The sequence below is a fragment of the Malaclemys terrapin genome, chromosome 1 (genome assembly GCF_027887155.1).
Source record: "Malaclemys terrapin pileata isolate rMalTer1 chromosome 1, rMalTer1.hap1, whole genome shotgun sequence".
In the NCBI taxonomy this organism is placed as follows: Eukaryota; Metazoa; Chordata; order Testudines; family Emydidae; genus Malaclemys; species Malaclemys terrapin.
The window spans coordinates 106,839,485-106,855,161 of NC_071505.1; the positions used below are offsets into that span (position 1 = coordinate 106,839,485).

A 15,677-nucleotide genomic window follows, 5' to 3' on the forward strand; every position below is an offset into this window, starting at 1 on the left:
ATTACTGTTTTCTTATTGCTATATTAAGTTATCACACAATCCATGAAATATTTACTTTCAGCATCCTTCCAGTCTGGGGAATCTTGAGGCAGTTTCCTTAGGTAGTCCTTTAGTAGCATCTCATAGCGTGGAATGCGTTGTACTGGTTCTAGCATATGATGTTGCAATGTCAAACTCCCACAGACTTTTTGTGTCTAGGAAAATGTAAATATATTTAGATACCACAGTTCAGACAATATTTTTCCATAACTTAGTATGTCATAACACAATATAAAGCTGTGACTGACCTAAATCCAAGACTACTGTATCTTCATAAAAAAGGACTACAAAAACATGGGATTTTAACATAAGGACTCCTGATTGCAGGAAAGTGAGTTAGTTTTTTCATCTAATTAATTTAATCTAATTAATCAAATAATTAAAATCCTTTCCAATGACTTTAAAAGCAAGTAAAGTTAATTACTGTAAAGCAGGGAGAATCACTGTATTTATTTTCTTTGTATCCAGCAGAAAGAATTTCATAAATAGGACCACAAATGACATTGCATTTGAACTTAATTTTTCAAATAATATCTGTAATAACTGATCTTAAACATCTAATTCATTTAATAAGGGACAAACATAATTTACCATGACAAGTCATAAGAGCAAGGCATTTTATTCTGGACTCTAATATGGCACACATGTATGACAAATGCCTTCTTTCAATACATCGTTATCCATGATGTAAAAACAAGGGTAGCTATTTTGAGAAAAATGATGTCTGTTTACTTCCATTTCCTTAGAAAGAAGTAAGCTGTAGATTAGACTAAAGCACACAAAAGAAATCCCTTACTGAGGACCACACATTCTGTTTAAATTGCATCACATTGCAGCAATGTCTTATTCCTTTCCTAAACTTCTAGTTGGTAGGTCTGTAGGTTGGAAATGATATCCATACTAATTAACAGAAAAATCAAGAAGAGGCCCTGGAGAGGTGAAGTTACAGACTTTTCCAAAGAGATACATTCACATGACTGACTGCTCCTTCAACCTTCAGTTACTCAACATTTAGGATTGTAAACATACTTCCTAACTCAGGTGTTTTGGAAAACTGCAGGTCATGCACGACAGGTTAGGAATTTAGAGATGGACAAATATGTAATTGTAAAAAAAGTGTTATTTACTTTTTAGTATCTATGACCGACATAAAGCAAATTCGTTGGTCCTCATGTGTTTTAACATTTATGCTTTGATTGATGATGTGTTTCACTGGAGAGGAAGGATGTGGGGGGGGGGGGGAAAAGGAAAAGAAAAAATAGGACAAAAATTAAATGGACAAAATGGAACCCTGACTTACTTTTAAGGGACCAGAAAAATAGATTGTGTTATGGAACGGGCCACCCAAATACCACATGAGAATCTGCTTCATTAGGAAAAACCCCACTGACTGCATAGCCCTATTTGTCACCTAACACCCCACACTGGAACCCATAAGGGGTATCAAACAATTACAGTGCATACTTGATGGGAACCACATCCTGAAAGAATTCTTTCCCAACCCCCTCTTCTGGGCTTCAAACAATCCCCCAGCCTATCCAAGCACATCATCAGAAGCAAGCTTCCCACAGACCAGGAAACATCAATTCAGAGCAGCACCAGACACTGTCAGAACAACAGATGCAAAACCTGCAGACATAACTCCACTGCTACAATGATCAATACCTCCCACAACACACCTTTCAAGATCCATGAGTCCTACACATACCCATTGCAACATGTGGTATGCTTCATCCAGTGCAACAAAGACCCCAACAACAAGGGTGAAACCAGACAATCACTACACTCTCGAACGAACTCACATAGAAAAATGATAAAAGACAAAAAACAACTCATCACTCATAGGTGTATATTTTTCACAAAGCAATCACTCCATATCTGACTTCTCAGTGCTCATCCTCTGAGGCCTAGTCAACACTAGGGGGGTGGATTGATCTAAGTTACGCAACTTCAGCTACGTGAATAACGTAGCTAAATTTGACGTATTTAGATCTACTCACCGCAGTGTCTTCTCGGTGAGTCAACTACTGCCGCTTCCCCCATCGACTCAGCCTGCGCCTCTCACACCAGTGGAGTACAGGAGTCGACGGGAGAGCGCTCGGGGGTTAATTTATCACATCTAGACTAGATGAGATAAATCGACCCCCACTGGATCGATCGCTGCCCACCGATCTGTCGGGTAGTATAGACATATCCATAGGAAACCTACACAACTCCTTCAAAAGACAAGCCTGGGAACTTAAATTCATAACTCTGTTGGACACTAAAAATCATGGACTTAACACAGAGATTGGTTTTATGGCTCATTACAACAATTTGTAACACACCCTGCTGCCTGCTCACCCTTTACTTAAAAAGAAGTGGGAAGTTGTCTCCTACAGTGTGTGTGAACCCCTTAGACTTGTCCCATCTTGTATTTAGCTCAGACACTGGTTATCTTCTCCAGACCTGAGGAACAGCTCTGTAGCTTGAAAGTTTGTTCCTTCCACCAACAGAAGTTGGACCAATAAAAGATATTACCCTACCTACCTTGTCTTTCAAAGGGACTGGATATTTAATTATTTAACAATGTCTTTCAGAAATATAGAAAATGATACATACACACTATTTTGTAGCTTTTCAATAAATAGTCTCCTCCATTACCTGAATGTCCTGAATGATGGATTTGAATAGAGGAGACCGCTCCGTCCACATTTTCACCAGTTCCATTGCATTATCAAAGTTTTTCACATACTCTCCATACATCTTGAGGAAAGGAGCTAACTTCTGCAGAATATCTCCAATTCTGGGGGTTGCAGCCCTGTAGAGCAAGAGGATTGAGTCTCAACTTCACAGCAAATAAGTAAAAGCTGACAAGGTATTAACTAGTAGACAAAATGAGGGGAAAATATTTTTTAAAAATCTAAATTAATGAATCCTCCAGTTCAATACCTCTACACAAAGGATCCCAGTCTGACCATCAAAGGAGACCCGCAAAAGTGAAAACAATCTTTGTGCCCTATCTTGATCATGTATAAAGGCTACAAGTAAGGAATAAAGCACTACATAAAATGTTAATTCTTCTTTCATTATTTCCATTTAGTGAATGGCATTTCTCTGGGCTGCTATTATAAGTGATGTAACACTGCACTTCTCAGCTGGAGCTGAAAACTCAGGAGGCCAATTAATGCAAAACTGAGAAGATTCCAGAATTGCTAGAAATTATTTTTAAAAAATCAGACAGTTTTAAGTTCTATTATGATAAATTCCATACTTTGAAAAAATATTAAGTCACTTAGAAGCTTAAAGTGGTAAAGACTATAGTGTTGCTTTATGTCCACAATAAACAAATAGCTTTAGCTGCTTTTCAAAATTTGAAAAATCACTTCGCGCTGACCTTTTCACAGACATACAGAGTTTGCAACAAGGTTCCAGTAGTTTTATGAGCCAGCCAAACAAGAAATAGCCTACAAATGAAATGGGCTACTTATCTATAGCTGTTAGCTCATCTAAGGCCTGGTCCCCACTAAGCCCCCACTTCGGACTAAGGTACGCAAATTCAGCTACGTTAATAACGTAGCTGAATTCGAAGTACCTTAGTCCAAACTTACCGCGGGTCCAGACGCAGCAGGAAGGCTCCCCCGTCGATGCCGCGTACTCCTCTCAGCGAGCTGGAGTACCGGCGTCGACGGCGAGCACTTCCGGGATCGATCCCAGAACATCGATTGCCTGCCGCCGGACCCTCCGGTAAGTGAAGACGTACCCTAAGGTAGTCTGATTTCACTTTCCCTCCAGAGAAACTAAATTTTGAAGGTTGTCTCTAATGCCAGACCTGAAGGTGTCCAAATTTTACAAGCTTGGGCACTAGGCCATATCAGATATGTCCAAAAAAGTCTAGCACATTGAGTCTTGGCAAGAATAAAAGTCTACTATGACTTCAGAACCCCTCCATAAGTAGGGCCCTTCGTTTTCAGTTTTTATTTTGTTTAATGTTTCGCAGGAATTTATTGGTGTTTATTACAGCCACAAAAGAGGTGAAAATCGGTGGAAAAAACTATTAATTTTTCTGGGTAAATATTGGGGGGGGAGGGGGTGTTGGTGGATGGAAGAACAGGGGGAAGTATTCAGCAGATTAATGCTTTGATGAATAGAATTCAATGTGGTTTGCTGCAGAACTAAAACAGAACTCAAAACACAATGCCACCTCTGAGTTTAAGAAAACAATACATCTCTAACCCCCAAATAAAACTTTTCATTTGAATAAAGTTTACTATTGTAGACTTAGAACTATTAGCCTATATTTAAATTTAATAATTGGACCACACCATTAGCAGCACATACACTCAACTTCATCTTTTTCTCCTGTTTTTATTTTTTAAAAATTTGTGAATACTTCCCGTGTGTTCTGAAATGTATTCTGATACAGATTTTCATTTTCTTCCCATTTTAGTGTATCAAATCTTTAAACCATTATCTGCTAATAGCCTGAAATGTGTACATGGTGGGCGTGAGATTCATCAGTATGTTCAGATGTGCACGCACTACAGAGCTTGCGTGCATGCCCGTTTGTTTATTATGTGCATCTTCTAGACTAATACATAGCCTTACTTCAACAGGCAGCTTGGCATATAAACAGACTAATGTATTATTGTAATGTATATCTCAAGCAATGTATTGTATTTTCCTAATAAAACAAGTTTTTTTTTTGTATACTTGAATATACAAAAGTAGGTGTGAAAATTGGAAAAAATGAATAATACTTTTTGTAAAACCCAGGATATGTGTGTGTGGTAAAAATCAGTTTAAAACGGAAAATGCAAGAGTTTATCCATAAGGCACAGCCCAAAGCACTCTGGAAGAATATGCAGCGCAGAGGCAAATGTAGAATTATGTACAAAAAAACCCCTGCATCCAAAAATAAAACAATGTAAAACTTTACAGCCTACAAGTCCACTCAGTCCTACTTCAGCCAATCATTTAGACAAACAAGTTTGGTTACAATTTGCAGGACGATAATGCTGCCCGCTTCTTGTTTACAATGTCACCTGAAAGTGAGCACAGGCGTTCGCATGGCACTGTTGTAGCCGGCGTCGCAAGATATTTATGTGCCAGATGCACCAAAGATTCATGTGTCCCTTTCATCTTCAACCACCATTCCAGAGGACATGCATCCATGCTGATGACAGATTCTGCTCAACAATGATCCAAAGCAGAGTGGACCATCGTATGTTCACTTTCATCATTTGAGTCAGATGCCACAAGCAGAAGGTTGATTTTCTTTTTTGGTAGTTCAGGTTCTGTAGTTTCTGCATCTGAGTGTTGCTCTTTTAAGACTTCTGAAAGCATGCTCCACATCTCGTCCTGCTCAGATTTTGGATGGCACTTCAGATGCTTAAACCTTTGGTCGAATACTGTAACTATTTTTAGAAATCTCACATTGGTACCTTCTTTGCGTTTTGTCAAATCTGCTGTGAAAGTGTTCTTAAAACAAACATGTGCTAGGTCATTATCCGAGATTGCTATAACATGAAATATATGGCAGAATGTGGGTAAAACAGAACAGGAGACATACTATTCTCCCCCCAAGGAGTTCGGTCACAAATTTAATTAACGCATTTTTTTTTTTTTTTTAAACGTGCATCATCAGCATGGAAACATATCCACCGGAATGGTGGCCAAAGCATGAAGGGGCATACAAATGTTTAGCATATCTGGCACGTAAATACCTTGCAATGCCAACTATAAAAGTGCCATGCGACTGCTTGTTCTCACTTTCAGGTGACATTGTAAATAAGAAGCAGGCCGCATTATCTCTCATAAATGTAAACAAACTTGTTTGTCTTAGCGATTGGCTGAAGAAGTAGGACTGAGTGGACTTGTAGGCTCTAGTGTTTTACATTGTTTTGTTTTTGAGTGCAGTAATGTAACAAAAAAAATCTACATTTGTAAATTACACTTTCACAATAAAGAGATTGCACTACAGTGATAATATGAGGTGAATTGAAAAATACCATTTCTTTTATCATTTTTACAGTGCAAACATCTGTAATAAAAGTAATATAAAGTGAGCACTGTACACTTTGTATTCTGTGTTGTAATATAAATCAATATATTTGAAAATGTAGAAAAACATCCAAAAAGATTCATTAAATTTCAATTGGCATTCTATTGTTATAAGTGCGATTAATTGCAATTAATTTTTTTGAGTTAATCGTGTGAGTTAACTGTGATTAATCAACAGCCCTAGTCTCAAGACGTCATGACCAGCTGGAACACCATTTACTCATGATTAAATGCCTGCTGTAATATAAACAGGTTCTCACTGCCTTTTGTTCAAAACAATCTAAATTAATCCACCAAACGCAACTCAGCAAAGTCTTGTAGATCTTATAATTCTAGTCTGGTGCCATTTAGGGTACATGTCTTCACTGCAGAGTTAGCCCAGACTAACCTAGGCTGGTGCATCCCTATTGCAAAGTCCTACTTGTGCAACAGTATCCCCTGTGGTGCTGCACTAGCCAATGTACTGGGATGGGATTTCTGGTGGGATATCCCATGGTTCTTAGGATGAATTAACCTGGGCTGTTCCATGAATTCATTTCCAGAGTGCTCTCTCTCGCTTAGCATGGAGCTGCTGTCTGTGTCAGTGACATAAGAACACCTTATCTAAGTAACTTCCAAGAGGAGCTCCTCATTATTAATGCGGACTATTCTGTACATTAAGGAATTTAGTCTGCAAGCCACAAAGTGATTCTTACCACACGTTCATGGGCTGGATCTCTGCTCAAATTCTTTGGAAGCACAGCAAAAATGGAGTGAGAAAATGTGGGGTTAAAGTACTGAGCCAGTGTAGGTGACTTCAGTGCAGAAGGAGGTAGACAAGACATCAGAGCCTAGATAGAATTGTGGGTTAGCACTGGAGGCCTAACAGAACCTGGGCTTGATTAGCCTGCATTCTCACTGCAAAGCAGGCAGGTTGCCAGAGCAGGCTGCAATGAAACTCGACCTCAAGCTATATCCTCAGCTGTGCCTGCTAGCCTGGATTTAAAATATCCTCAAGCCAAGGTTACAGATTTGCCTATGTATACAGAAACTACAGCCTGGGCTAACTGCAGTGAAGATATACCCTTGGAGTGCTCACCCATGAGATCAGCTCAGATCAAGCAAAACTTTATATGATGGTTCTGTGGTCTGATAATTGACAGCTTATCTAAGAGTGGCATAACACATCAAGGTGTCGGATGTGAAAGTTCCACTTTAGATCACTTCTGCCATACCAAAACACAGCAAAGTTAGGAGTATTGCTTATGTTCTGGACTCACAGATTTAAGATCTGGACTTTTATAATCCTAACTGCTGGGGGGGAAAAAAAAACAACAACTGTGGAGTGACAGTCAGAAGACATTATCCAGAAATTTGTATAGAAAGCCAAAGACAATACCACAATCATATATGGAGTTACCAGGTGATAATGGAAATGCTACGGAAAATGAATGGTAACATTTTTTTTAAATGTTAGAGAACATGATGAAAGAGAGCAGATCCCAGAGACTGGTGGAAAACAAAAATCTATCAGATTTCTCTTTCAGAAATATCAAACATTTCTCCTAGGCAACCTCCTTCCTTCAAATATGTGCACAATATGACCTATGAAAGGTAGTTAAGCAATTTCCAAGGTATCCAAGATACACCAATCACAGATGAAGATTGCATCCAGATAATACAGGATGGTGTGTTGTTCTTAAAATGCAATTTATGAGTTTAACACTAATATTAAAAGTTGATTTAGAGAGGCACTTTTTACTTAAAAAAAGAATCTGAGCATTTACATTGCTAATGTATGCTGCTTTTACATACTCCAGAAAATGCAATTTAGTATTTGTGACATTCTATACCTCAAAATAGCACCCTGGAACCCATATATTCACCACTGTGATATGATTATATGTTTTGTACCAATTATGCCTTGTGATGTATCATTTAAAAAGTCTTGATCTGCTGAACATTGCTATCCTGTTGGATTGTATGTACTATCACTGCATGTGAAGTTATGAAGTATTGCTGTATTTTTTGGTACTGAAATATGTGGTGAGTGGGGAACGCTCACAGCTAGCTGGTCAGTGGCAACAATGGAGCAACTATCACTGGTCAGACTGGCGTTGATGGCCCATCAAGAAGAATCCATTCTCTCAGAGAATCCTTAGAGAGCACATACACAATGGTGGCGGCCTAACCCCCACGTCACAGCAAGGATCTTTCTAACAGCTGGAAGAAGGTATAATAGAGGGACAGTGATATCACCACCTGGCCTCTCTCCTCCCCCGTCTCAACACCTGGAAGACTGTCTGGAAGACAAAGACTTTGAACTGGGGAGATTGGTCCCAGGCTGGGAAGGGAATCCAGCCTGTGTATTCAGAACTGTGAGCTGCCTGTAGGGTGAGAGACTGATTTAAATGTTGCTTAGTCTCTTAAAGATAGAAACGCAGTCTAAATTTTATTTTCATTTCTTATGTAACCAATTTTGATCTGTATGCCGGCTACTTGTAATCACCTCAAAAAAAAAAATCTGTCTTTCTGTAGTGAATAAATCCGTTTTATATTTTACCTAAAACAGCGTGTTTTTGGTTGAAGTGCTCGGGAATCTCAGCTCAGATTACAAAGTCTAGTGCAGGTTCACTTTCCTTTGACAGAGTGGTGAACTAATTAATGAGCTTGCACTGTCAAAGGGAGTCTTGAACATGTAAGATGGTATATTTATGGCATGCAAGGCTGGGGTAATTGACTGGTGTCTCTCTGTATTATTCATGGGTAAGGCTGAGAGTCTTTCATGGAGATCACAGAAGTCACGGATTCCATGACTTTTCGGGACCTCCGTGACTTCCGCAGCTGCAGCCGCTGGGGCGGTCCCGGGGCTAGCTTCACCAGCCGCTGCTCTGGCGTCCCCAGGCAATGGGTCCCGGGCACTGCCTTGGAGCAGCAGCAGGGCCCCAGGCCGTCCCCACCCCCGCCCGGAGCAGCAGCGGCAGCAGGGAGGCCCCAGGCTGCCCCTCCCACCCCCCCGGAGAAGCAGCAACAGTAGCAGGGGGCACTCAGGCCGCTCCCCCGCCCAGAGGAGCGGCGACCACCAGAGCACCTTCCCCCCAGCAGCAGCAGCTGGCGCGCCCCCCCCATTCCTCAGCACCTAATATTTAGTTAGGGTTATTTTTAGTACAAGTCATGGACAGGTCACTGGCTGTGACTTTTTGTTTATTGCTCCTGACCTGTACGTGACTAACTAAAAATACCCGTGACTAAATCATAGCCTTATTCATGAGTGGCTCTGGGAGCATTTGTGCAATTTTGCTGGGTGTGGGGCTCCATATACTGATGGCTAAGTGATCCCAGCGCCTGAAGGGGTTTGCTGTTTGTCACTGGCATAGCCTTGTGAGAGACAGCCCAGGTTGGAGAATTAAGGGGGAACAGTGGTCCCACAGTTCCAGGTTGTGCTCCAGGATCCTGTCACAGTATTTTACTAATTTGACGCACAGCACAAAGTATAGGAGATAGACTGTACTTTCTCTAAGGCAGAATGTAGTTTATGTATACAATAGATTTTAAAGCATTACTGAAGTAAATCATACTTCCCTCTCCCCCCAAATTGAGCAATTTAATATTTGGGTTCACATTTTTTTTTATTTCATGAATACAAAAAGATGAATTTCTCATATACAATATTAAATACTTTATTATAATGGAGTAAGGAATGCAAGCTTAATGTTTTAAATACAATTTTAAATTAAATTAAATTAAGCATTGTTAAGCATTACTTTATTTTATGCTGTTTAGGTGTTATCTAATTATGATATTGCCTTGCTTTATAGAAAATGTTTAGTTCTCTCTGTGTTGGTGCATGGTAACCACCATTTTATTTTGAACCCTGTGGGAGCTTACGCTGCCTGGACACCTGGTGCTCTGTGCCTCAATTTACCTCCTCATGTGCCCCTGGAGGAATTCATGCCATACAACTGGTGTTTGAAACTAGAATCTTCTCAGGTTTGTTAATAAACCAAGTCTGTTCAACCACTTGCCCCCAGATCAGGGTTCCCAGGTAGCCATTGTTATCAGTGTTTCCCGCTAACTTTACTCTGGGGCTCTGCCCAGCTCCCACTGGGCAGTGAGTGATGTCATTCCCACTGTGGTTCTTTCCCAGACAACAGCTCTTTTGTAATCTGCTGTGCAGACCCCTCCTCCCCCCCCGACCAGGGGTTCCACAGCCCCTCATCTCCCCTTGGGCAACAGGCCCTGCTTCTTATTTCCTGCCTTGCACGTAACACACACAAAACACGCATGCATGCATGCCCTACGCTGCAAGCATGTCTGCATTGCCTGCAGGCAGTTATGACCCTTCCTTGGTAGGAGGATTAATATTTCATCTGCCATCCAGGGATGAGGCCTGTGCACCCTGTCACAACCCTTAGGGCTCTTCTATCCCAGTTCCCACCTATTCTTCCTCCAACTGTTACCTGGACTGAGACAAGCAGGTATTTTAGGATTTTCTTGGATGTCGCAGGAATCAAGAATTCCTTAACTCTTCTAAAAAGGCATTTGGAGTACTTTGTAAATGCGTGTCTGGATGTGACAAGAAGCAATAGAACCTAGGGAGCTGCCAAATTAAACCCCAGTTTGCATGGCAGGTGAAACAGAGTGGGAGCTCAGCTTACTGAGATGACATAGGATCAGATCAGGGTACTGCTGGTGAAAACTTTAATTCTTTCTTTTTGCTAACGAGTTGTCACCTTTTCTCAAGGCAGAGAGAAATGTTACCTTTTTTGAAGAATTAGATTGGATTAAATAAATTGAGTTTGTGCTGACAACTGCTATGTGTAGTGTTCTCACAGCACAGGCACACTTCTAGTTATTTGCACTAAAAATGGAAAATAAAAAGCTTATCCACGGTACAAAATGCTCATTACACACAACTTTCCCTTGAAAAAATGCCATGACAACACCATCCTAAAAATACTCCAGAACCAGGTGTTAATTACTAAATGATAAAGTTAAAACATGTAATAAAAGGAATTCTACTTTATTATAGAATAGAAAGCAATGATAAAAATTAATGCATCATCAGGTTATTGCACAATAACTGTATAAACATTCATTTGCACCAATTCCTGTATTTCAGGCAATAGACTCACCAGGTAGCATGTAATCTTAAAGGGCTACCGCTCCCATTCAGCTAAAGTTTTCACATGTGAGTAATCCCATTGACTTCACTGAAACAACCCATGTGCTTAAGCTAAGGACATGCTTAATTCCTCTATTAAACGAAACCCTGATGAATAGTAAAGCAGCAGACACTTTTTCCCAGCAGCAGAACTTCCTTGGAGCATTTTAATGGTAAAGTGCCCTCTGTCTCAGTCATGTAACAATTTCTATGCTAGCTCAGACCCATTATTAAAAGGCTTAATATCTTTCAAAACAATTCTTACCATTCTTGCATTCTTTTCTCAAGCTCCGGAAGCAAGAATTTACTGTGGAAGGCATTGATCGATGAAATATTAGAAAATATTTTATTGACCACCTCAGCTGGAAATGAACCCCTGTAAGCTTCCTCCAATAGTCTGCCATAGAATACCTGCAATAGAGGAGAAGGACTTAAAAGTTAACAGGCCAGTGTGCATTTCTGTCATCTTTAAGTGGTACACAGCAGACAAACACCCCTCCCTCCCCCACATATTTCAAGAGGTTTACTTTTATAGCTAAATTGTGGGAGCATCCAAAATTACTGAAGTATCGTCATCCCCCTTCCCCTCACCTCCTTCAGATATCAGTGGAACTCCCCGCCCCAGTGTGCCCTCCAGGAGCCAAAGCAGCAGTGAAACCCTGGCGAGTAAGACACTTCCAGAATACACTGGGTGCAAGTGATGTCATCATACTTTGCTTTCTTTCAGTTGGGACTACAGGCATTCTGTCTCCTGACTGGCCTTTCTCTCTGGCCTCCTTTCCAGTCCTCCATCTTATCTTTTTTCCTTGCCTCTCCCTCAACATCCCCTTTCCCTTCCTACTTCCATACTCTTATTAATTCATCCCCATGATGCTCCCTTGTTGTCCCACACTGAGCGCAGCATGACTGTTTTGCAACCATCACCCTGAGCACTTTGCTTGTACATTGGATCCCCTTGTCCTTTTAGGATATGAGCACTTTGGAGACAGGGGCTGTGCCTTCAACATACTAGAATCAATTATGGCTGGCAGACTAATCAGGACACCGGGTTTAAAAAGGACCTCCCATCAGTTAGTGGAGGGCATGCAAGGAGTGAAAAAGTGTGCTGCTGGAGGACTGAGGAGTTTTAAGTGTTTTAAGACATCTAGCAGAACAGGGCTCTGATTCTGAATCTGTGCCTTTTGGTACTACAGCAGTAGAATTAAAAAAACCCACCACCTACAGAATCATAGAAACATAGGCATGGAAGGGATTATAAACATGACATAAGTATTATTTTAACCAAATTTAGGGAAATAAGCTCAGCCTCCACCATTCTCCTTTCTTTTCATTATGCTGGTAGTTTTAGGTGCTACCTGTAAACTTTTCTCAGAATTTTGCCTGATATTTTGGAAAAACTTGAATGCAGAAATGCATCTAAAATTGGGATAGTGAAAATACTTCTACAATGCCAGTCAGAAGAGACTAAGAGTAAATCTGAATATCTTACTGTGATTTCTTGTGTCTCTAAAACAATGCTCTTATTTGCAATAAAGGTCTATTTACATAGCTGTCTTTCATGTAAGACAACTATGTAAATAATTTCCCTCATATTCAGGAGAACCAAAACTTATATGCCTAAGCAGTCTGACAACTACTAGCTGTTTAATATAGCAATTAGGACTTTTCAGACCTGATCTTGATTTACAAGCCCATGCGCTAGACCAGGGAAACATCAACATGAAATGAAGATGAAGAACAAGGTTAGTTGACAAAGCAATGCATGATCAGAGATATCTAGGTATAGTGGGTATATATGAGAAAGTAGGCAGGCTCAAAAAAAGATGTAGAGAACTGCAGATTGACATTTAAGAAATGACAAATATAGTTTGAAGCTGTGAAAAGTGCAAGCACTCAATTTTTCCAATCACAGAATATGAGTAACTTCCATTCACTTTAATAGGAATTAGGCAGACCACGTGATGGAAGAATAGAGCAGAGAAGGTTTAAGATGGGATGCTTCTCTTCTAGGTCACTGTTTGAAAGCTGGCTAACATCAGCAGACACCAAAGTTCTACCAGAGACATTGTTCAGTGGCTTAGTGCGCAGGTGATTACATCAAACACATACCACTATACATTGGCTTCCTTGTTGGCAGTTTCAGCAAAGGCCAAGAAATGAATGAGCAGAGAGGTGAAATTAGCCTCTCCTCCTTGTAGGCTCTCCCACTGGTATGGAAGCTTGCACTTCTATTGCTCACACTTCTATTGTTCACACTGTTGTCTACGTAAACACAAGGATTCAGTTTCTATGTCCATCAGGGACAGGTATGTTTTGCAAACATTAAAATTATTTAAAAACAAAAAAAATATATGAAGTAGTGGTTGCAAATGACTGCTTAGTTGAGAGGATTAGCAGAAGGCAAAAAACCCACAATTCTTTAATGTGGTTTTTGCAAACAGATAAAGCTCATATGAACTGCAGTATATGTAAGTAAAAGAATGAAGCACTTCAAGCAAAATTCACCTTGTCTAAGAGGTCAAGTCGGCTGACATAGGCTCTTTCTGTATGCAAAAGTTCATCAGCAATTTTGTGACGTTTCTGCTCATCTGTCTCCTGAAAAAAAACGTAAGATTCTTTCTCTGAATAGTTCAGGGTAATTCAATTCAAGTTCTACGTTTAATTAGTAACTTTTTTTTTTTTTTTTTTGCAAACACAAACTAATTCAAAATGACAAAGTTCCCAAAGGATTTACCAGGAAGTAAAAATCAGGAGCAGTGCAGAACAAACATATAACAGTTTTCCTGTTTGTGCAGATGGCTTTGTATTATTACTAGGTATTTGCCAAACCCTTCCATACTCCCCACCCCCAGGTTCCTACACAGTTGAACAACTAGTGTCCTGATAATTACCATTAACGTTTCAGAACTGGATGAATTAACTCCTATTTTTTGCCAGATGAATTCAGCCCTTTTTTTTGGTTTCCAATATAGTTTAAACTGACTGTTCTTTGCACGACTTTGTTAATCAAAATTATTGCACAAACATTTTATGTAGACAATCAGCTTAAAGAATCCAGAAGAAAGGTTAGCTGCAGTAAGAATATTCACTAGAGCTGTGCAGGAAATGCATTTTCTGTTCCGTGGGAAATTCCACAATTCTGAACCCCCGCCCCCAATACTGAAATTCCAAAAATTATTATTCCAGATCAATCGAAATCGGAACAAAATGTTTCTATTTTTTAAAAATATGATCTATTAAAACCCAGAAAAGAATTGCAATGGAGTCATTCTGAAACAGAAAAATTGAAATGCTCCATTACAAAAAGCTTGAAACAGAAAATTTAAACCTCAGGGGGAAAGAAATGAAATCAACATTTCCACACAACATTTTGATGAAACAGCATTCTCCAACGGAAAAACGTTCCGTAGGAAAATTCTGGAACAGCTCTACTATTCACTTGTGTGGCTGTTCACCTTATTCACATGGAGTGAAAGCCTGGCCCATTGAAGTCAATGGGAGTTTTGCTATTGGCTTCCCTGGGGCGAGGATTTCATCCAAGGTATTGTTTCCATTCCCTGGCTGTAAGAGTAAATCTTTTATTAAGAGGAGGGTTTGAATAAGTAATTTGTGGTGTGAATCTTCCAGCAAACACATTTTCATGACTAAGACACACACATGATGCAGACATCTTTGCAAACATTGCAGAACATCGAAGCACATAGTTTTTATTCGATAGTCCATTACCGGCTCATTTTTTGTAGCATTCACCCAAGCTTTAATGCTATTACCATCCTTGTAAATGTTAGTATCTGCAAGCAACTGAAACACACTTCGGTCTTAAGCTTCAGGGCTGCCACCAATCATATTGCTGCATGCCAAAACTTCTCCCTTCAGACTTAAGTAGCTGCTTTGACAAGATAGTCTCCATTGAATCTCCTTACCCATATAATAGCCACTGTATTACTGGAGCTTATAAAATAGCACTCCTACCGTCTACATGCACTCAGAAGCACTGCAGAGACCAGAAAAGCTTAAACGACTACAGGATGGTGTAGGTTAGTATGATAATTTACAGATAAAGACTTACATTTGGACTTTACAGGCTATAAAGCTTCATGGTTTTTCTGAAAAAATTATTTGGCCAAAATAAATAAATAAATAAATAAATAAATAAAAATTCCCAGCAGTTTCCCCAAGTGTGTGTGAAGAACCATTTCACTACATATTTTCAGGGGACTATTTTAGTCCACATTATTTGCATATTTGTATGTATTACAGAACCTAATTAAAGGAAAAACTAAGCAGCTAAAGGAACAGACTTGTTAAAATAATGTAACTGCGATACTGCCAAGCAGCATTAAAAGCGTCATGAGTTAGGGTCCTCAAATGTGGGAGATTAAAAAAAATCCTACCATTTTTAAGCCAAATACATTTTTTAAAAAAAGTTTGCCATCTGCTTTTTGCCCTTTTA

The 15,677-nt window shown here is 39.7% G+C and overlaps 1 protein-coding gene across 2 annotated transcripts in view; it reads right to left on the reverse strand.

The window, feature by feature from the left end:
* The window catches only part of FGD4 (FYVE, RhoGEF and PH domain containing 4), a 204,501-nt gene that overhangs the window by 24,877 nt on the left and 163,947 nt on the right, over positions 1-15,677 (reverse strand). For both annotated transcript variants that reach the window (XM_054034414.1, XM_054034424.1), the window contains exons 5-8: positions 13,730-13,819; positions 11,490-11,635; positions 2,683-2,839; positions 56-194 (exon numbers count right to left, since the gene is read on the reverse strand). In XM_054034414.1, the coding sequence (XP_053890389.1) occupies positions 56-194; positions 2,683-2,839; positions 11,490-11,635; positions 13,730-13,819 (532 nt within the window). The remainder of the gene's footprint in view (positions 1-55; positions 195-2,682; positions 2,840-11,489; positions 11,636-13,729; positions 13,820-15,677) is intronic.